At 48.5% G+C, this 19,593-nt stretch overlaps 1 protein-coding gene across 6 annotated transcripts in view; it reads right to left on the bottom strand.

The window, feature by feature from the left end:
- The window catches only part of LDLRAD3 (low density lipoprotein receptor class A domain containing 3), a 263,013-nt gene that overhangs the window by 93,713 nt on the left and 149,707 nt on the right, over positions 1-19,593 (bottom strand). For all 6 annotated transcript variants that reach the window (XM_042904205.1, XM_042904203.1, XM_042904206.1 and 3 more), the window contains one exon: positions 17,514-17,648. In XM_042904205.1, coding sequence (XP_042760139.1) covers positions 17,514-17,648 — 135 coding nt within the window. The remainder of the gene's footprint in view (positions 1-17,513; positions 17,649-19,593) is intronic.

The following is a 19,593-nucleotide window of genomic DNA, read 5'->3' as shown; positions in this document are numbered from 1 at the left end:
GTTCGGCTCTATGACCGCCACAGGGCTTTAGGAGTTTGGATGGTTGGCACAGAGTGTCAAGGTGGGGAGGGAGGTGCCTTGCCACAGCCGGGCAAATATCCTGGAATTCAAGACATCTGACAGGTCAAGGACAGACATTTGTGGCCAGAACCTACCCCCACTCCAAACTTCAGTGTGAAACACGCTGCTGTTCCCCATTCTTTGCCTTTTCCCACACCCGTGCCCTTGGCCCTGTAACCCTGCAGTTTTGCTCTCTAGAGGCACAGTATAAATCCCGCCCCACTGACCTTGAGCTTGGTCATGTGATTTATTCTGGCCAATGGGGCCACAGATTATGCCACGAGCAGAGGCTTGGAATGTGCTTGTGCAGCTGGGCATGGACTTTTCCATGAGAAAAACATGCCCTGGGGGGCCCATTTCTCCCAGAAGAAAGAGAAACAGGTAGAGCAAACCTGAACCCAGCTTTCGGGGAGGAGGTGAGCCTGGCCTACATCAGCCACGCCCTCCCAAACAGCAGGCCAGGCAGGACTCTCATGTTGCGCACATCACATTACATTTTAAGATACGGACGGTTACTCGTCTGACAGTGTTGCCTTGAGTGCTTACAATCTGGGAGCGGGGAGTGCACAGAAAAAGAAACAGGCAATGTGGGAATGATCTGTTCACTTGCTTACCTCCTTCCCTAGCCTCTAAGCTCTTCCAGGGCTGGAGCTGGGTCTTACTCCTCTCCCCTGGGTGGTCAAGCACCTAAGATAGTGCTTGTATAGCAATAACAACAGCAGTAATAATACAGCAGCAATGAATACCAGCAGCGACTATCTCCTGAATGCTTCTTACATGCCAAGCCCTCTGCTAAGTTCTTGACAACGTTGTTTCACTGGATAGTCAAATAAATGGGGAGATGGGTCATGTCCTCATTTTACAAAGGAGAAAACAGAGTCTTGGAGAGGCTACTTCATCAGTTCTTAACTCTTAAATGCATAGAGCAAGCCTTCTCTATTCTCTCCCAAACCCTGAGCCACCATTTTCTGGACCACAGCTCTATCTTGGACAGCATCTCCAAGCGCTTCATCCAGATACCCTCACTTGTTCCCTTGGGCACACCGCACACCCTGACTTGTTGTTCTCTATTTGTTAACTTGGTCACCCAAACGAAATGGCAAGATCCTGGGGGGCAGGGACTGTGTCTTTAGACTGTAGCAGTTAAGAACTTTGGCTTTTAGGTAGGTCACAAGAGTGTGGGTTCAAATCCTGGCTCTGCCATTTACTGGATGATTGTACAGCCAGGGTTCTCTAGAGGAACAGAACCAAAAGGAGACTAGATAGATAGATACATAGATACATAGATGGATAGACAGATATTTACTATGAAGAATTGGCTCAGATGATTATGGAGGCTGAAAAGTCCCATGATCTGTCCTCTGCAGGCTGGAGGCCCAGGGAAGTTGGTGGTATAATTCGAGTCCAAACCCAAATGTCTGAGAATCAGGGAGCCGGTGGAGGAAGTCCTTGTCTGAGTCCAAAGGCCCAAGGACTGGGAGCACCAGTGTCCTAAAGTCTGAAGGACGTCCTGGCTTAACCAGAGAGAATGAATTTGCCCTCCCTCTGCCTTTTTGTCCTCAATAAGTTGGATGAGACCCACCAGCACTGGGAAGGGCTATCTGCTTTACTCACTCTACTAAGCCAAATGCTAATGTCTTCCAGAAACAGCCTGCACAGACACACCCAGACCCTTAGCCTGGCCGAAGGGACACACACCTTCAACCATCACAAGGACCTTATACAAGTCCCACAATCGCCCTTAACCTCATTTTCCTTCCTTGAAAAATGAGGATCATAATAGCAGGAGAAACTTCTTCAGTAGATTCCAGTAAGGTGTAAAATGTGAGGGCCCGGTGCCTGGCACACCGTGGGCGTTTACTCTAAGACTGGTGATTGTTGCTCTCTCTTCACAGGTTGACAGGGGCAGATACTGTCTTCTCAAGGAAGCCAGTCTCATTCGTGGTTTTCTGCGCTCTCATGCCGGCACGGCCTCCGCCCTGCGAGCTGGAGGCAATTTTTCAGCTCACAGACTGTGAGAGAAGCAAAGGGGCTCAACATTCCTCGCCTGACTTACCAGCGACACCGCATCAAGCTTTCCCCTTTCCCAAGAACCTGCTCTCCCTGCCAGAACACTTCTGGGGGACACCACGTCTCCTGAATTTCACAAGCAATTTTTTCCCAGAACGACAATAAAGTGACAGGCATGCCACACCACCTCCTCAGAGCCATCGACGTCCCGCTGATCCCAGGCGAGGCCTTGCTGGTCTGCCGTGCAGCCCCAGGGCACGGGCTCCCCAGCCTGCACCCTTTACATGGCGGTGTTGGATGTCTGGGTGTATGTGCTTACTTGATAGCATTTCTATACTCTTCCTATGCAGATCGTTGCACTGGCTGCAACTCCGTGGCTCTTCACTGCACCGCCCATCGCTCCCCCTTCCCTACTCCCAAAGCGAGCCGATTCTTCTCCCTCGGGGCACCACTGGCTTGGGCATCATTCTCACTGAGGCCAACTCTATGGATGTCACTCCTCTGATCTGCTCCCACAAATCAATCCTCCCTTCCCTTGGCCACTGCTCTTCTGTCCGGATTGTTCCTCAAGTCGTTTATTCATTTCATCCCACTGTGTATTCAACAAGTGGTTACTGAGTGCCAACTGAGTGCTGGGCAACGGGGATGGGGCAGTGAATGAGAGAGGCACTTTGGCTTCACTGCTGAAATGGCCAGAGTGTGCACTGGGGTCTGGGGCTGGGCTGGTGGATTCAAATCTGACTCTTCACCTATGAGCTAACCGACCCACGGCAAACTAACCTCTCCGGGCCTCATTTTCTTCATTGACAAAATGTGGATAACAGTTATTGCCCCATGGGGTTCTCAAGGTTTAAGTGGATGACGCATACACAGTGTTCAGGGAAGTGCCTGACACACAGCAAACGCTCATGTGACAGTTTCTGCTCAGTACAACTATCATTACCTGTGGAGTAAAAAATGCTATTCTGGTGAAGGAGACTGCACTGCCTTTATGAAGGAGAAGAATGTGCAATTACCAAGTCATCCAATGAGGAAGGATCTGACCATTTAGAAAAAAATATCTGCTGTATCATCACACAGCTTTGTCTTCTTTCTGAATATAAATCCCTAGAAGGCAGGGACAGTTGTACGCTACTTGTGAATTTGTCCCAAGGCTAGAAATATAGCTGAGGGAGTCTAGGGTAGTGTATTTATTAAAAACAAAGCAGACAAGGGTACAGAGACAATTTCAATGAAAGAAGAACATTCTTTTCAACAAAAGGGGCTGGGACAGCTGAATGTTCACATGCAAATGAATATTAGACCCCTCCCTCACACCGCACATAAAAATGGACTCAAGATCCATCAGAGACCTAAATGTAAGAGACAGCATATACATCTCTTAGGGAAAAAAGTAGAAGTAAATCTTTGGCACCTTGGATTAGGCAATGATTTACTAAATATGAAACCAAATGTGACAACAACAAAAGAAAAGACACGAATTAGACTTCGCCAAAATGAAAAACTTTTACGCGATAGAAGAGGCTATTAAGAAGGTGGAAAAGACAATCCACAGGATGGGAGAAAATACATGCAAAGCACAGGACTGACAAAGGACTTGTGTGGAGAATACATACAAAAATCCTTTGGTTGGGGATACACTGGGAAAAGAGAGGGCTGAGAACAAACTCGGGGCCCCTGATCTTTCAAAGTGTACACAACGTGCTTTTAATGAAAAATAATAAGGAACAATGAGAGAAACCAAAAAAGACAGAAGCAGAACCATGCTTAGGTTCAGAAACCAGCAAATTAGTATAGCCCTCTAGCTTTCATTCCATGCTTCAGTTCATATCCCAGTTTTAAATAGAGTATGTATTAAATAGGATGTGAAGCCACACTTTTAACACCCTCTGTGCGAATTTTGCAATTCTAATAGAAAACACGCCATAAATTAGTCTGAGGCGTCTTTTCCAAATGTCTCAGAGTGTGATTGTCTGGAATGGATGATCAGTGACTCCAGAGACATTTTTCTCCCTTTTCTTCCAGATTCTACCTCACCACTTCTGCTCTAAAAGATTACTCTTGCAAACAGAAGGCAAATCTCGGTTCCTCCTCGCGAATAATCGAAGTAATTCCCTCCAAACGAATTGATATTTACACGCAGCTTTTAGACGGGTGCTGGTCCATAGAAATGGAGAGAACCACATAACGCAGGGGCCTTTCCGACTCAGTGATGCATTCTAGGTACCTAACATTTTGTAATATTTGCCGAGTGAACAAAGGCCGATGTGAGATTCACCTCTGTTATTTACCAACAAGACCGTCTCTCCAAGGACGTAACCAGACAAGTTATTACGGAGACTCTTTAGACAACATGGGTCCCTCCTGAGCATTTCTCATCCCTGCCGAGCTGGTAGAAGGTCCGCTCCGCCTCCCGCCTGTATCTGAACGCTCACACTCCGGAATGTTCCACTGCTATTTCCACTTTTGTCAGGCCAGGAAGCAAGGTGCCAGATGGAACCAAGCCTGTGGCCTGGCTCCCTGCTGGTAGGCAGGAAGGAGAAAAAACCTTGTTAGTTGGCAGAGACAGAGTACCCTGGAGGGCTCACCTGATTCTTTTACATTTAGTGTTCCTCCAAAGAGGAAAAGGCTCGGGCAGGTAGCTGCGGTGGTTGTTGGTTATACAGAGGAAGCGCTGACCCATGGGGAATGGAATCCATACTCAGGAGTACCTGCTCTGGCCTAAGTGCTCGGCAGCCTTCTCTCGCTTTTCCTTCCAGCGATCCTGGAGGCCGGCCTTGTCATCTTGGTGTTGGAGAGGCTCAGAGTGGTTAAATAAGTTGCCCAAAGCCACCGAGCTCCTAGCCAGTAGAGCTGCTGTCTGACCTCACGCAAAGTCTGAGATCTTGATGTGTTGTACTATGACTATGTCTGATACGGTCGCTAAGGGGACAGAAAGGTCTTGAAATTCAGCTTGCTCCTAACATTCATAACCAAAGCCTCATGGATTGTTGCTGTTGTTGTTTTTTAACCTTCTCCCATCGAATGTTCTCCTCTGTCTCCTCCGTGCCTAGCACAGGGCTGGCCAGGGAAACTAAAGCTCCTCCAGGTCTCTGTGGGCAGGGATTTGGGCTCAGCCTCTGTGAGAAGCATCCTACACGGCCTCCAAGGATCACAAGTGAAGTGTGATCACACTCGGGGGATGTGTCCGTGGGGTGACCAGGAATAGCTTCGTGTGACGCAGACATGACACAGCAGAGTCTGGCGGCCGGCAGCCTTTCTGGCCTGCGTGTGCAACACCATGTCTGAGGGCACCCAGGAACACAAGGACCACGTGAGGGCTCTCTTGGGAAATGAGGCGCCCAGCGAAGCATTTGGGCCCATCAGCTTCTCCACCTCGGGGAACAGATTATGGCTCAGGGAGATGCTTTCTGATGGCACGGGGTTCCAGGGAGCTACTGCTGTGTAACAAGTCGGCCCTAAGTTTAATGACTTACCATGATGACACTGTATTATCTCTCAGTTTCTGTGGTTTAGGAATTCAGGACAGGAGCAGTAGTTCTCCCTTGGGGTCTCATGTATAACTGTGATCAGAGCGGCAGAAGCCGCTGCGGGCTGCCCAGACACTCTCTCCATGGTCTCTCCCTGTAGACTGGTTTGGGCTTCCTCACAGTATGGCAGCCTGAGGGCAGCTGGACCGTTTATACGGTAGGTGAAGGCTTCCATAAAACTATTCCAGAAAGCAAGGAGGAAGCCACATAGCCTTCTACTTCCCAGCTGCGGAAATCACAGAACATCACTTCTACCCTACTAGTCAAATAGTCACAAAAGTTTCCAGGGCAAGGGACACGGGCTCTAGTTCTTGATGAGAAGAATGCCAAAGAATTTGTAGACACACTTTAAAACTGCCACACTGATGGGCGCCCTAGGTGGCTCAGTCGGTTAAGCCTCTGACTCTTGGTTTCAGCTCAGGTCACGATCTCACAGTTTCATGAGTTTGAGCCCCGCGTCGGGCTCTGTGCTGACAGTGCAGAGCCTGCTTGGGATTCTCTCCCTCTCTCTGCCCCTCCTCTGTTCACACACGCACTCTCTCTCTCTCTTTCAAAAAAAATAAACATTAAAAAAAGTAAAACTGCCACACTGCCACACTGAGGTCGGGAGAAAGACAGGGAGAAGTAATTGGCTGTGAAAAGCACAGGGATGTGTACTGTGGGGACATGGGCACCATACGGTCACTTCCCTAACACACGGCATATTTCCAGAAGGGAGAAACCGGCAGGCACTGGTAGACCAAGACAGTTAGAAAGAAAATAAATAGAAGGTTCTGAGCCACAAGGGAAAGGCTGCCTAACCAATCAGCTAGTGAGGACAAAGCATCGGTCCTTGGAGATTTCCTTCAGATGCAAAGTGAGCCAGATCTGAGACTTCTGCAGAAAAAGCAAGTGAAAAGTCAGGTTCCTGTCATCTGAAGAATAACTACCACCTTGATCAAACTCCAAGATTAAGGTAAAAGCTTGGCTCTCAAAGGGTCACAACACATTTATAATAAACGAGTCCATGAAAGAAGGGCAAATATGTAAAGTGCCTCTCCAATTAGGCATCTGGGAATGAGGGAGGCCAGTGCAGGAATACTCAGTCCCGCTGCGTCCGAGAGACCCAGGAAGCGAAGCGCCCACTGAGTGTCCTCTCTCAGGCAGTGTGATTAATGCCACTCAGAGAAGTCTGTGGTCAAGTGGTGGCCAGTACCAAAACCCGACAGGGCACGCTATTGGCATAAAGCAACCTCAGTCTATTGGCTCAGTTTACAAGAGCCTGGGGCAGAGACAGGCTAATTATTCCCCATTCTCTCCTTTTCTGCCTCTCAGAACATACACTCCTGAGATTTAGTTAGGCACAGGCGTACCCACAATGATAAAGAATACATGCAGGGCACCTGGGGGGCTCAGTCAGTGAAGCATCCGATTTCAGCTCAGGTTATGATCTCAGAGTACGTGGGTTCAAGCCCCGCATCAGGCTCTGTACTGACAGCTCAGAGACTAGAGCCTGCTTCACATTCTGTGTGTCTCTCTCTCTGTCCCTCCCCCACTTGTGCCCTCTCTCTCTCTCTCTCTCTTTCTCAAAAATAAATAAACATATAATAAATAAAATAATAAAAAAAAACATTTAAAAAATTAAAAAATAAAAAGAATACATGCCTCAGACTCTCTTGCAGCTCGGTGTGGTCATGTGACTAAGTTCGGGTCACTGGCTTATGAAGGAAGCTGACATTGTGCAGCTTTCGGGTCACCTCCTTAAAGTGGAAGTGGCCTGTCCTGGTTTTCTCCTTCTTTTCTTCTTTCTGATGTCTGGGAAATGGTGGCCACTGGAGCAGCCTCGGGAGCCCCAAAGAGGGCAGGGCTCCCAGTCAGCCCGGACTGCTCATCTCTGGGGTGTCGCATGTGAGAGACTTTGTCTTATTTAACGCACTTACTTAAAGTATCACTTCCACCTTATTTTAGCCACTGTATCAGCCCATCTCCTGACTAATATGGAGTCCCTGGGCCACCTCAAGTATTCCAAACTAAGAACATCACGGTGGAAAAAATCAGAGAAGAAACACTCAGCACGGATCCTAAAGGTCCCCGAAGGATTTGCACCTTTCCCTCTTTGCTCTGCCTCTCCCGTCTTCCTACTCCCTCCTACTTGTCTGAGTATAAAACGACCTCTTCCCATGAGTCCGTGCATGGCTGCCACTTATCATCACGTGTGGTCCAGTCGAGTCAGCTCACGTGGAAGGGAAGGTCTACTCTGGGATACTCACTGAAAGATGGAGGCCTTGGGCCTCACGCGGACCAGGCTGGGGACCAGGGTTGAGAACCGGGGGCGATAGGGGATAAAGAAAACATTTGCTCAGCCTCTTAAGGCTGACTCCGCCCTGAGCGTCTGAGTTTGAGGGAGACATTCTGATCTGCTGCCAGCCAGCCCATGAACGGACTGGCCTCGGGTCAGGTGTCCGTGCCTCATTGGGTCCACAGTGGCTCAGGTGGTTGGGAACAGTCTCAGAGCACGGAGGGCTCGTCCTTCCAAAGGTCTTAAGTGGAGCATGCAGTCAGGAAGGAGCTGAGGACGGGGCAGCTGATAGAACATATCTGATGTACCTTGGTATCCAGAACATACAGCCCGTTAATGTATACTTTTAAATGCAAGGATTAAAGCAACATTTTTCAAGTTGGTAGTGCTGGCCAAAGGGGTGATTGTGCATTCCTGGTCTTTCTCTCAACTGAAAATTAAGCTCCTAGGAATTATCTTGACTCCTCACAGCAAAGTGCTCTGCCAAAGACCTTCAAGAAAAACTGACTACCAGTGCAAATTTGAGCAGCTCACGTGATTACAGAAGGGACACGATTTCAAGGAAAAGAACTCACGGAGGGAGAATGTGGCCACATGTCATTTTGGGGCATTCCAGAACCAAAGACTGATAGGCTGCAGTCTTCAGACAGCAACAGGGAGGAAATGAGAAAGAGGTCCGGGAGCCTCTGGGGAATGTGACAAGATATCTGTAACATCAGAGCCCATTTCCACTTTTCACAGGCCAAGACTTCTCAGGTAGCCAAACTGGGGCTAACAAGGGAAAGATAATGACAGGACTGCATAACCCAGGAAGGAAGTGCAAGCTACTAGTCAAGGGTGGGAGACGGGGAACACCCAGCCCACGGTCATCGGCCCTCCCCAAAGAGAATTCACAGAATCGATTATTCCACAACCTCGTTTACAGTATCCCCAAATCTCGGTTAGGCTTTTCCTGCCGGTGGGTCAGCAGAGCCAACCAGGAGCCACGGAGAATCACAATGCTGGCTGTATGCAGTCGGAATCAGCCCCTCCTGTGACTTCCCTTACAGGGGTTGAACATCTAATTTCTCCTAGTTTTCTTCCTCTGGCTCCACCTTCCAAGTGAGGCATGTAAGGAGTGGGTCTCCACCGGCCGGCGCCAACCCACCCTGACAGTTTCAACCCACCATGCACCCCCACCCCACACGCACACACATGCACACTTTCCTCCTGCCCTACCCACTCCGGCAGGAGGCCCGGCCTCGCGCTTGTTTCTGGCTCCATTTTTACTTATCCTTCAAAAGTATTTATCCATACTCCCCTAGGGAAACTGTCCTCGCCCACTGTCTCAGTCATGCCCCTCGTGTCACCACAGCGTGCTACTCGTTCCTGTGATAGCATTTATCACACTTTTGGGTAATTATCTGCAGGGCACGCTGCTTCTCCCTTGTAGACCGTGAGCAGTTTTAATCGGATCTAGCTGTGTGTTTCTTCCAGGACCTGAGTGGGGCCAGGCAACAGGGGGCACTCTGCAAACGGTGTGTGTGTGAATGAGTGTTGGGAATAGTCAGGAAAATAACAGGGTGCTGGGCGGGGGCCGGGTGGGGGGGAGCTGTCCACAGACGGGACAGATCAATGGCCCCAGCATGATCAAGCAGCAGCTCAGAAAACTTGCAAAGCAGACTCGCAGACAGGCAGGAAGCCCCACACACGGTCCCATTGCCCCGAAACTTCTGTCCACAGCCTCAGGTGTCCAGGCTGGATGCCCCACATGCCAGGGAGAGGGAGGGACAGATGGACAGATGGAGGCAGAAGCCAGGAAAGCCAAGAGGAGGGAGACATGTGTAAGCAATGGGAGGGCCTAAAGAAACAGCTCTGAAGATTACCACGGTGGCTGCGGGATCAGGAAGCAATTACCGTCTCGGGAGGAGAGTCACTCTGACTTGCTTCTCAATGAGGGACATTTCAGAAATCCTCAAGCCCCCGCTGCAGTGGTTGAAGGAAAGGAAGCTTTCGTGACGCACTCGACTATTAGGAAGAAAACTCCACAGGTACAGAAAGGCAGCATTGCCCATCCTCCTGTTTCTTCGGCATTTCTGCCTTTCCTCGCCCCGCTGGGCTCTCAAACTCTCAAATTAAAAGTGGAAAAAAGGCTTCTGCAATCCTGCCGTTAATAGCACCTCCAGCAGCTTTATTCTAAGCAGAGCCAAATGAGTTCTTTCGTGGGGACGAGTCTTTCTGAGGGTCCCTCTGATGCAGCCCTTGACACCACTTGGTGGCCAACGGTTTTGTGGGAAATCCTGACTCTCCACCAAGTTCAAGCTGGCGACATTTTTCGTTGGATCCCCTAAACCTAGAAGGCTCTTTTTTGCTTTTAAACGCATAAGGCTCTTTTCCACTGGTATTTGAAAAGTGATAATAAAAACTAGTACTCTTCCAATCTCGTGCCTTCCGGGTTTCTCTAGAAATGCTCTTTGGCTGTTGGATCACTCGGTTGTATTGTGTCGGATTCCTGCGGCTACAGGGTTTTCTCTGAGGTGTTTATTTGAGAGGGTGGGGTAGGACGCAGTCCCTGTCCCTAGTTCCTCCTTCCTGCAGCTATATATTTCCTCACTGGAAGCCCCGGTTCCGGCTCCCGCCCGGAGCCGGTCACTGGTGGGTTTAGACTGACTGTGGCATTAGGCTCGGCAGATGAAAGCCACAAGCACAGTTGTCAGGAGGTGCCTGGAAACGGGTGTTGATGGTCTCAGTCAGACCCCTGGAGGGGTGCTGACTCAATGACTCCAGGGCCAGGACTGCTGTGGAGACACGGTTAATGAGGCCTGTACGCGACGAACGGGAGGGGAGCGTCTCGAGATACAAGCGGGGAGATGTCCTATTAACCAAGCACGGCTCTATGACCCCAAGAGCAGGCAGAGCAGCGGCTCTCCCCACGGGTTCATGCTCAACCCCCACAGTCCCCTCGGTGCCCCGCCATGCTTTCACCTCTCCCCGGGCCCTGCTCTCGCCCTGCTTTCGTGCTCTGGCCACCCTCCGGCAGCTCCCATCCCCTCGCTGTGGCACTGGGCACACGGCTGTGCCCTGCCTGAGAGTGGTGTCCTGGGGGCTGTATTAGTTTGCTAGGACCGCTGTTCACAACACCCACTACATGGTTTAAACAACAGAAATCTGGGGCGCCTGGGGGGCTCAGTCGGTTGAGCATCCGACTTCGGCTCAGGTCACGATCTCGCGGTCCGTGAGTTCGAGCCCCGCGTCGGGCTGTCTGCTGACAGCTCAGAGCCTGGAGCCTGTTTCAGATTCTGTGTCTCCCTCTCTCTCTGCCCCTCCCCCGTTCATGCTATGTCTCTCTCCGTCTCAAAAATAAATAAACGTTTAAAAAAAATTTTTTTTTAAATAAACAACAGAAATCTACTGTCTCACAGTTCTGGAGGCTGGATGTTGGCCGGGTCGGCTCCCTCTGAGGGCCTGAGGGAGAATCTGTGCTGTGCCTCTCCCCTAACATCTGGTGGGTTTGCTGGCTATGTCTGGAGTTCCTTGGCTCATAAATGTATTAGTCCGTTTCTGCTTTCATGTTCACGTGGAGTTCTCCGTGTGTGTGTGTGCGCGCACGCGCGCACACACACACACACACACACACACACACACACTCACGCAAGTTTGCCCTTTATGTTGTAAGGACACCAGTCAGATTAGATTAGAGGCCCACCTGATTCCAGTATGACCTCATCTTAACTAATCACATCTGCAATGACCCTATTTCCAAATAAGGTCTCCTCCTGAGGCCCTGGGGTTTAGGACTTCAATATATGAATTTTAGGTGGGGGGAGGACATAATTCAAGAGAGGCCAAGGCCATTACTGTATCCCCTGTATGCGGCTCAAGGCCTGGCACATGGAGGTACCCCATTACCTTCCCACTGACAAAAAACACCAGTAAGGACTGCTTGCTCTCTCTCCCTCTCTTTTTCCCTCCCTCCTTCTCGCTCTCTCTCTCTCTCTCTCTCTCTCTCTCACACACACACACACACACACACTTCTACAGAAGAAACAGGACAAAGCTGTCACTGTTAGCTTCTGGGGAGGTGCCAAACCTCACGACCAGCTTTCCAAATTCTCCTTGAGCGTTATCACCAGGATACAGCAGGCAAGATAAAGAAACTGCAACCCAACTGCCAAAATACTCAATTAGCTATCTTGGCACTGGTGGCTTTTTTAGAAGAGCTTAACTCTCCAGCATTTCTCATCAAGCAGGAAGGTGGACAGGCATCATTAGTCTTTCATACTGAAAGGAAAACCTGAGTATGGAAACAGGGAAGATATGCCAGCCTTCACACGCAACCTTGCCCGTGAGCTCACAGGAGGGCCAAGGGCGGGCATGGACTGATCACCTGGAGTTCCTGGTCCCAGGTGAGTGATAACCGGGAGGCAGTGTCAGGGGACGATGAAGAACCACGAAGAACGTTAGTCTGTATGCTGGACGATCCACGTCCCATCCTGGCTTCACCATTTACTTGCTATGTGAACGCGGCACAGCCACGGAACAACCTGTGTGCTTCTCGAGCTCTTCATCTAGAAATGGAGATCATGTGTCTGAGAGGAGCTGCTCTCACAGGGATTTTGTGAGACTGGACGGGAAAATAAAGGTACAATGCTAAAACCGGTGCCTGACGCTTATTGCGCAAAGCAACGCTTATCCGTGTATATATCTATCTCCTGTGTGCCTGATCTCCCTTCAAAGGTCTGACCCGCTCAACAACACCTACGTCTTCATAAGCTCTCTGCAATGAGAGCAATCAGAACTGGGACCCGCTTGGGAAGTATTCATTTTATTAGTTATTTATTATTGTACAATAAATTACTCCAAAATTTATTTTAAGAAACCAAACGTTTATTATCTGACAGTTTCCGTGGGTCAAAAAATCCAGGAGTGGCTTAGCTCTGGCTCAAGACCTCTTAAAAGGTCACAATCAAGGTGTGCGCCAGGCCACAGACAGGTCAGGGCTGGGCTAGCGGAAGATCCACTTCCAAGCTCATCCAGGTGGCCGCTGACAGGCCTCAGCTCCTCCCTGGCCTCTGACCAGAGCCCTACCCAGTTCCTTGCCACATGAGCCCATCTGTGAGGCAGCCCAAAGATGGCAGCCAGCTTCCATAGGCGTCAGCAGGAGAGAATATGCAAAACGCCAAAATCTTTTCTAATCTAATCTTGGAAGTGACATTCGATCAATTGTGCTGCTACTCTCTTTACTAAAATTGAATCACACTTTCTACAGCCATGTTCCCAACGGCCATTCTTCACAACAGCCAAAACGTGGAAGGAACTCAAATGTCCATCAACAGGTGAGTGTATTAACAAAATGTGGTACAGACATACAAAGGAGTATTATCCAGCCTTAATTAAAAGGAAGCAAATTCTGACACACGCTATAGCATGACTCTTACGGACATTTTGCTAAGAAAACTAAACCAGTCACAAAATGACAAATACTGTATGCTTCCGCTCATAGGAGTTATCTAGAGTAGTCAACTGCATGGACACAAAAAGTTGAATGGCAGTTGTCAGGGGCTGGAGTGGAGAACAGGGAGTTGTCTGTAGGTACAGTGTCTCAGTTTTACAAGATAGTAAAGTTCTGGAGTTTGGTTGTACAACAGTGCGAATACACAACACCTTTGAACTATACACTTACAAATGTTAAGGTGCTACATTTTATGTTACGAGTATTTTGACGCAATTAAAAAAAAAAAAAAAAGGAAAGAAACCATGCAAGTCACAAGGTCCAGATCGCATTCAAAGGACGGCACTATACCAGGGCATGAACCCCAGGGGGTAGGGATCACTGTAGGATGCCTGCCACAGTCAGTCATTTATCCAAAGTTGAAAAGAATCTATCCGCTCAATTAGGATTGAATCCAACATATCTAAGGCTACCTGAGTGCTGGCCACACCCAACACGTGCACGGCAGTACTGTGGACTCTCAGACGGGTTCCTAAGAAACAGAAAAGCCATATGCGAGCCTGCTCCAAAGCTATGCTTTTGGAATGATCTGATATACAGGCTACGTTTCCAATCAGTAAATCCCCAATTAAAAATCGACTCCACCGCCGAGTTCTTTGGCTAATACCCCACCCCTCCACCACCGCCGGTGGAATAGAAAGGTACACAGTCATGTTTGCGCTTTCGCGGTCCCCTTCCACTTCCAATTTCTGACAGTTTGTTGTTGGTTTCAAAGGCCAAGGATAGAGGAGGGAACTAAATCGGGATGAGCAAGACAGGGAGGAGAGGCACACACAGCTGGTGTCTCTCAAGTGGAGACATGACTTTTTTCATACCCTCATCAAGTCGGAAGAAAAGTATTTCAAGCACCATATTTCCTGTCTTAGGGCCAGTCCTCTCCACTCCATCAAAATAAACACTATAAAATATAATTTTCTTTCCCACACCAAGTGAGAGCAAAGACACATTTTTCAAGGTCTGGAAGCCCCGCCGGAGCAGAGAGGATGTATTCTGACTAAATGAGCTCGCGTGCAGAAGGTGCTTAGCACAGTATCTGGCGCTTGGTAAGACTCGATAAATGTTCACATTATTCAGAGGACAATGGGTCAAATCCCGCGCCGTGTAAGACCATATTTTGTCGAGTCAAGATGCCTCTGACATTCTTCAGGAAGACACTGCATGAAGCACGGTCTCTCAAAAGCCCAGTCTGAGTCAGGTTTTCCCCCAGCCCCAGAACACTGGCGTTCCTTTGTTCACGCACTGGAATTAGTAGCCAGTTCGCATTTAGAAGCCACTCGATAGAGACAAGCACACCCTCTGATACTAGAATCACACCCGGAGTGGAAAGACGCTCACATCATAGTGGGAATACAGAACTGCACACTGGCCAAGGGGCCAGCAGGTCCAGATTCTTGTCCCCTGTCACTACAGGGCGCACTCCCATTGAGGGAATGACAGAACCACCCACTCTATTTAAATACCAGAAGTGATACTTAGTATTTTAATAGACTGTGTACACTTGAACTCACATAACCTAAATCTATATACGCTGTCATAGCACAGAAGGGACAAATTAAACGCAGCTTCATAACGTAACACCCGAAAGAGACATCTTTTCTAGCATACACCATTTATTGAATCCACTATGTGCAAGGGCGCTGTGCAGCTAGGTAGGATCGGTGGCATTTGAGGGGCAAAAAAGGCACACTTTTCTTCTTCCTGTTCTTTGGTAGCTGGCAGAAGTGCCCTTCCACAACGCAAAGCACCCGGGCTCGGAGGCTGTCACGCCCAACGGCACCTGACAGCTGTCACCCATGCCCGGATGGGACATGTTTCCGGGGAGCACATGCAAACAGAGCTTACATTCTACAGGGGTGTGTCTGGGTAAGGGGGGCACAAAGCCGAGAGTCTAAGGAATGCTGCTTCAAGTTTCGTATCTGCCAAGAGCTGGGCTTCGTGTGCACAGGTCTCACCACTGACTCATCCTCCACCTCTGTTTATAGCAATGAGAGTACAAGGCAGGGAGAGAGAAAGGAGCTGGATTTAGAAATACAAACTTCGCCCAGCCATCACAGAGACAGTTCTTAAGGGCGAGCAAGAATCTGCTACAGCAAAATGCAGGGATAAGCATGTGGAGGGTAGGGGATGCTGCCCAAACCCACCAGGACAAATTCCCTAATTTCCAAATTTTAGAGGTAGGGGTCGTTTTGCTGAACATCTCATGGCACCACAGGTGAGTCTAGGATACATAAACACATAACGAACTACATAAGAAACAGTATTTGCAGAAAATGTTCTTCCATCCCTTCTATCTATGCTAATACCTTCACTTTGTGACCGCTATTCCCCTATGTGGCATCTATTGCTGCCGATGGCAGATGCCATAGGAGTTACACTGGTAAGTTTTGGTTTATAAACATCTGACTTTGTGTAAGGGCTAGAAACACCTTGCCATCCAATCAGCAGTTTAGAAATTCCCAGGGAAATGGCAAGATTAGAAACGTCTCTAAAGTTGGTATAAAACAGTGGTTCTCAGATTTAACATGTGTTGGAATCACTTGGAGGGCTTGTTAAAACACAGACTGCTGGGCCCACTTCCCGGGTTGATTCTGCTGGTTGGGGCACAGCCCGAGTTCTGTGTTTACACAGAGTTCCCACACGATGCTGATGCTGCTGGTCTGAGGATTATACTTTGAGAACCACTGGTGAAGGAAAAACTCAAGGACGGAATTTTTCTGGATGAGGACAACCAGAGGGTAATGCTACCTAAGACTCACCTCCCAGAGCTGTTCTCTGCACCAATTTTGGCAAAATCTATGTTGACACACGTTTTGTCTTCTCTTGTCTATGGACCCTCAGGTACACAGATTTGGATTGGTTATAATCCTTGATGTGTGATCTACCCTCACCAGTGGGCTATGCCTGACCCATTCATTCATTCATTCATTCATTCACTCATCCATTTTTAATAATGGCCTGCACCTCATAATAATAAACATCAACCAAAATAAAAGCTAGGACTTTGAAACTGGCCTCTCTGTAACTTCACAGAGCTTACTCCATCCATCTTGCCTCCCAACATATGAGCCAAGCAGTTAGCCACTTTTCTCTTGCCTTTCCAGTTTATAATTTTATTAAATCTATAAACTGTGGTACACACAGCAGAATACTGAGTAACAGTCACAACAAATGAAGTCTACCGATAAGCAACAATGTAGGTGAATCACAGCAACTTGACATTAAGTGAAAAAAGTAATGATTGCATACAGATCCCACCAGTTTATAACATTAGAAATACATACTTCTTAGGATGCCTTAATTTGGATGTACATTTTAAATCTTTACATATTCTTTTAATCACTGAAGAAAAGAGTCAATGAGTAAAGAAAAGAACCTGGTCAGTTTTAAGAAGAGGATATGACCCCGCTGTGTCCTTCTGGGCTCCCTTAAAAGCTCCTCTTTCCATCCCCCCAACTGTATCTCTTCAGATTCTATAAAAACAGCTCCGAGAGCGAAAACACCCTGATAGGAGCAGGCAATTCACACAAGCGGGAGCAAAGTAGTAAACAAACACACGGGGGGAAATGTTGACTTTGCTCATAATCAGAGAAATGCAAATGAAAGCATTTGGGGAGCTATCATTCTAGGACTCCTAAATTAGCAAAAATGGAAAAAATAGAACAGCAGTGAATGCCCGGGATATGAAGATAAAACTGACACGTGCAGACAATGTTAGCAACCATGTGAGGAAAAGGAAGTATTGTTTCAAACAGCTGCACATTGAGGTGTAAGCCATGGACTGTGCTCTGTAGAATTTAGCCTAAAGAAGTAATGCAACGGGAAAAAAACCAATCCAGGTGGCCCCAACTCATGCAACAATGTAGAAAACCACAGTAGAGCACCCTGACCATATGCAAGGCAGCTGGGGCAAATTACAGTTTTGGAGAGAAAATGTATATGCGATACTCCAAACAGGAGAAACACAAAATGCAAAATGGTAGGTGTATTAGGGTTAAAAGCATATGTACAAGGGCCACAAGGGAAAGTGTAAAAACTAACATGGCTATTGTATTTGGAGGGGGTATGGGTGTTGTTTCTTTCTGTTCAGTGTTAACTGTGGTATATGGCGATGCAATTATTTTTTAAAGCTTAGAAGGCTTCCTACCTTGAGAGCTTTCACAGCTTTCCTCGTCGCTGTTGTCTTGACAGTTATTTTGCCCATCGCAAATGAAGCTCTTGTCAATGCAGAGGCCATTCTTGCAGTGGTAGCGGGCGGTGGAGCAAAGCAGAGGGTTGGCGGCTGTGAAGGGAGAACACAGCAGATCATCAGGGAGGCCAGCGAGTCCCTTGGAGAAGCCCCCAAACCAGGAGTGTGTCCTGCTCAGGAAGCAGTGAGCTCATCTTCCAAGATGGCGGACTCAATGACCATCCTGGGAAACTGGCCAGCCAATGAGGAAGACAGGACAATACTTACCCTGCCCTGTTCTAATAGCTCCTTCTCCCAAGTCACCAGGCGGTACCCTATAACGTACCAACATGGCCAGGAGGCAATGACTCACTCCACATGGTTAACCTCTAGGCTGGCCAGCTGCCTCTGAGGTGCCTGGGGCAAAACCCGAATCTCCTGGGAAAGTCAGAGTGAAATGGCTGGTACCATAAGACACACAGATAAGCAAAGCCAGGAGGAGATGAGTTGGGGATCCCTGAACACCTGCCACCCAGGGAGTGATGGCATGATCTGGTCCAAGAGCTGGGCTGGATTCTTCTGGTTCTGTGACTATGGACAAGCCTCTTAATCCCTCATGTATCTTTATGGCTTACCAAGGTAAACTCAGAGGTCTCAATTTCGTTACAATCCAAGAAGCCCATTAACCTTCTCGGTCAGCCTGAGCAGCACCGCTGTGAGGCTCCCTGGTCTAGGCACTTTCAGAACCTCAAAAGAAATGACAGGTATTGTCCCTCCCCTCAAGGAAAAGAGTGGTACTAGCCAGCGTGAGGTCTACACAAAACTACTCAATGCACAAGCAATTCTCCACAGAAAATCAGTATTTGTACAATGCAATTTACCTGTTTCCCTGTTCCCTGCAGTGCGATTCAAACAAGGCTCATTGCTATTTTCAACAAATGAAGTAGCAAAGTAGAAATCCGTCCAATCCTAGCTCTGCCAGTTATTAGCCGTGTAATATTACGCAAATTACTTCACCTCTTGGAGTCTCAGTTTCTTTATCTATAGACAGGACTGGCTACATAATTTGTGGGGCCCAGTGCAAACTGAAAATGTGGGGTCGGGCTCAGTCGGTTAAATGTCTGACTCTTGATTTCAGTTCAGGTCATGATCTCACAGCCGTGAGATCGAGCCCCACATCAATTTGGGATTCTGTCCCTCCCTCTCCCTCTGCCCCTCCCTCTCGCTCTCTGGCTCAAAAAATACAAAAAACAAAAATATTAAAAAATGAAAACGCGGGGTCAACTGTTCAGAAATTAGTTAAAAATTCAAGAAGGCAGTGCAGGGGATAAAAGCAAGCATGGTGCCCTTCCAAGTGGAGTCTGGGCCCTGTCTACCTGTGCAGGAGACAGGACCTGAAGCCGGCCCTGCTTACGGCATTAATTCGCGCATCAAATGAGATGGCGTGTGAGAAAACGTGCGGTGCAAAGTCTGACTCGTAGCATAACACTCAGGGAACATTAGACACACTCCCTTAGTAATGTCTGTCTCGGTCCCGAGGGTGAGGCCCTCCCTGCACGGGCAACGTTGGTGACGATGAGGAGGGGTCATACTAGATGTGGGGTACTAAACCAAGCCCACAATTGCATCACATGTGATGGGAAGAGCACCAGGTTGGGGCGCTGGGGCTAGCACAGAGATTGCTATGGGGTCAGGGGAAAGTTAGCCGTGCTGCCCTTCAGCGGTCCTCAATTGTGGGATGGCATTTTGTTTTTAATTTTTTTAATGTTTATTCATCTTTTGAGAGAGAGACAGAGCATGAGTGGGGAGGGGGAGGGAGAGAGAGACACACACAGAATCCAAAGCAGGCTCCAGGCTCCGAGCTGTCAGCACAGAGCCTGATGCCGGGCTCGAACCCACGAACCGCGAGATCGTGACCTAAGCCGAAGTCAGACGCTTAACCGACTGGGCCACCCTGGTGCCCCTGCAAGTTGCATTTGTAATATATCTTTCCCACATGCTTCACTGAGCTATTGTTAAGATATACACAGATCAAGGCTGCAAGGGCTGAAGACTTCAC

This window comes from Panthera leo, chromosome D1 (assembly GCF_018350215.1).
Source record: "Panthera leo isolate Ple1 chromosome D1, P.leo_Ple1_pat1.1, whole genome shotgun sequence".
NCBI classification, from domain to species: Eukaryota; Metazoa; Chordata; class Mammalia; order Carnivora; family Felidae; genus Panthera; species Panthera leo.
The sequence above is the reverse complement of the archived record's forward strand: the minus strand, read 5'-3'. Positions and strand labels throughout refer to the sequence as shown.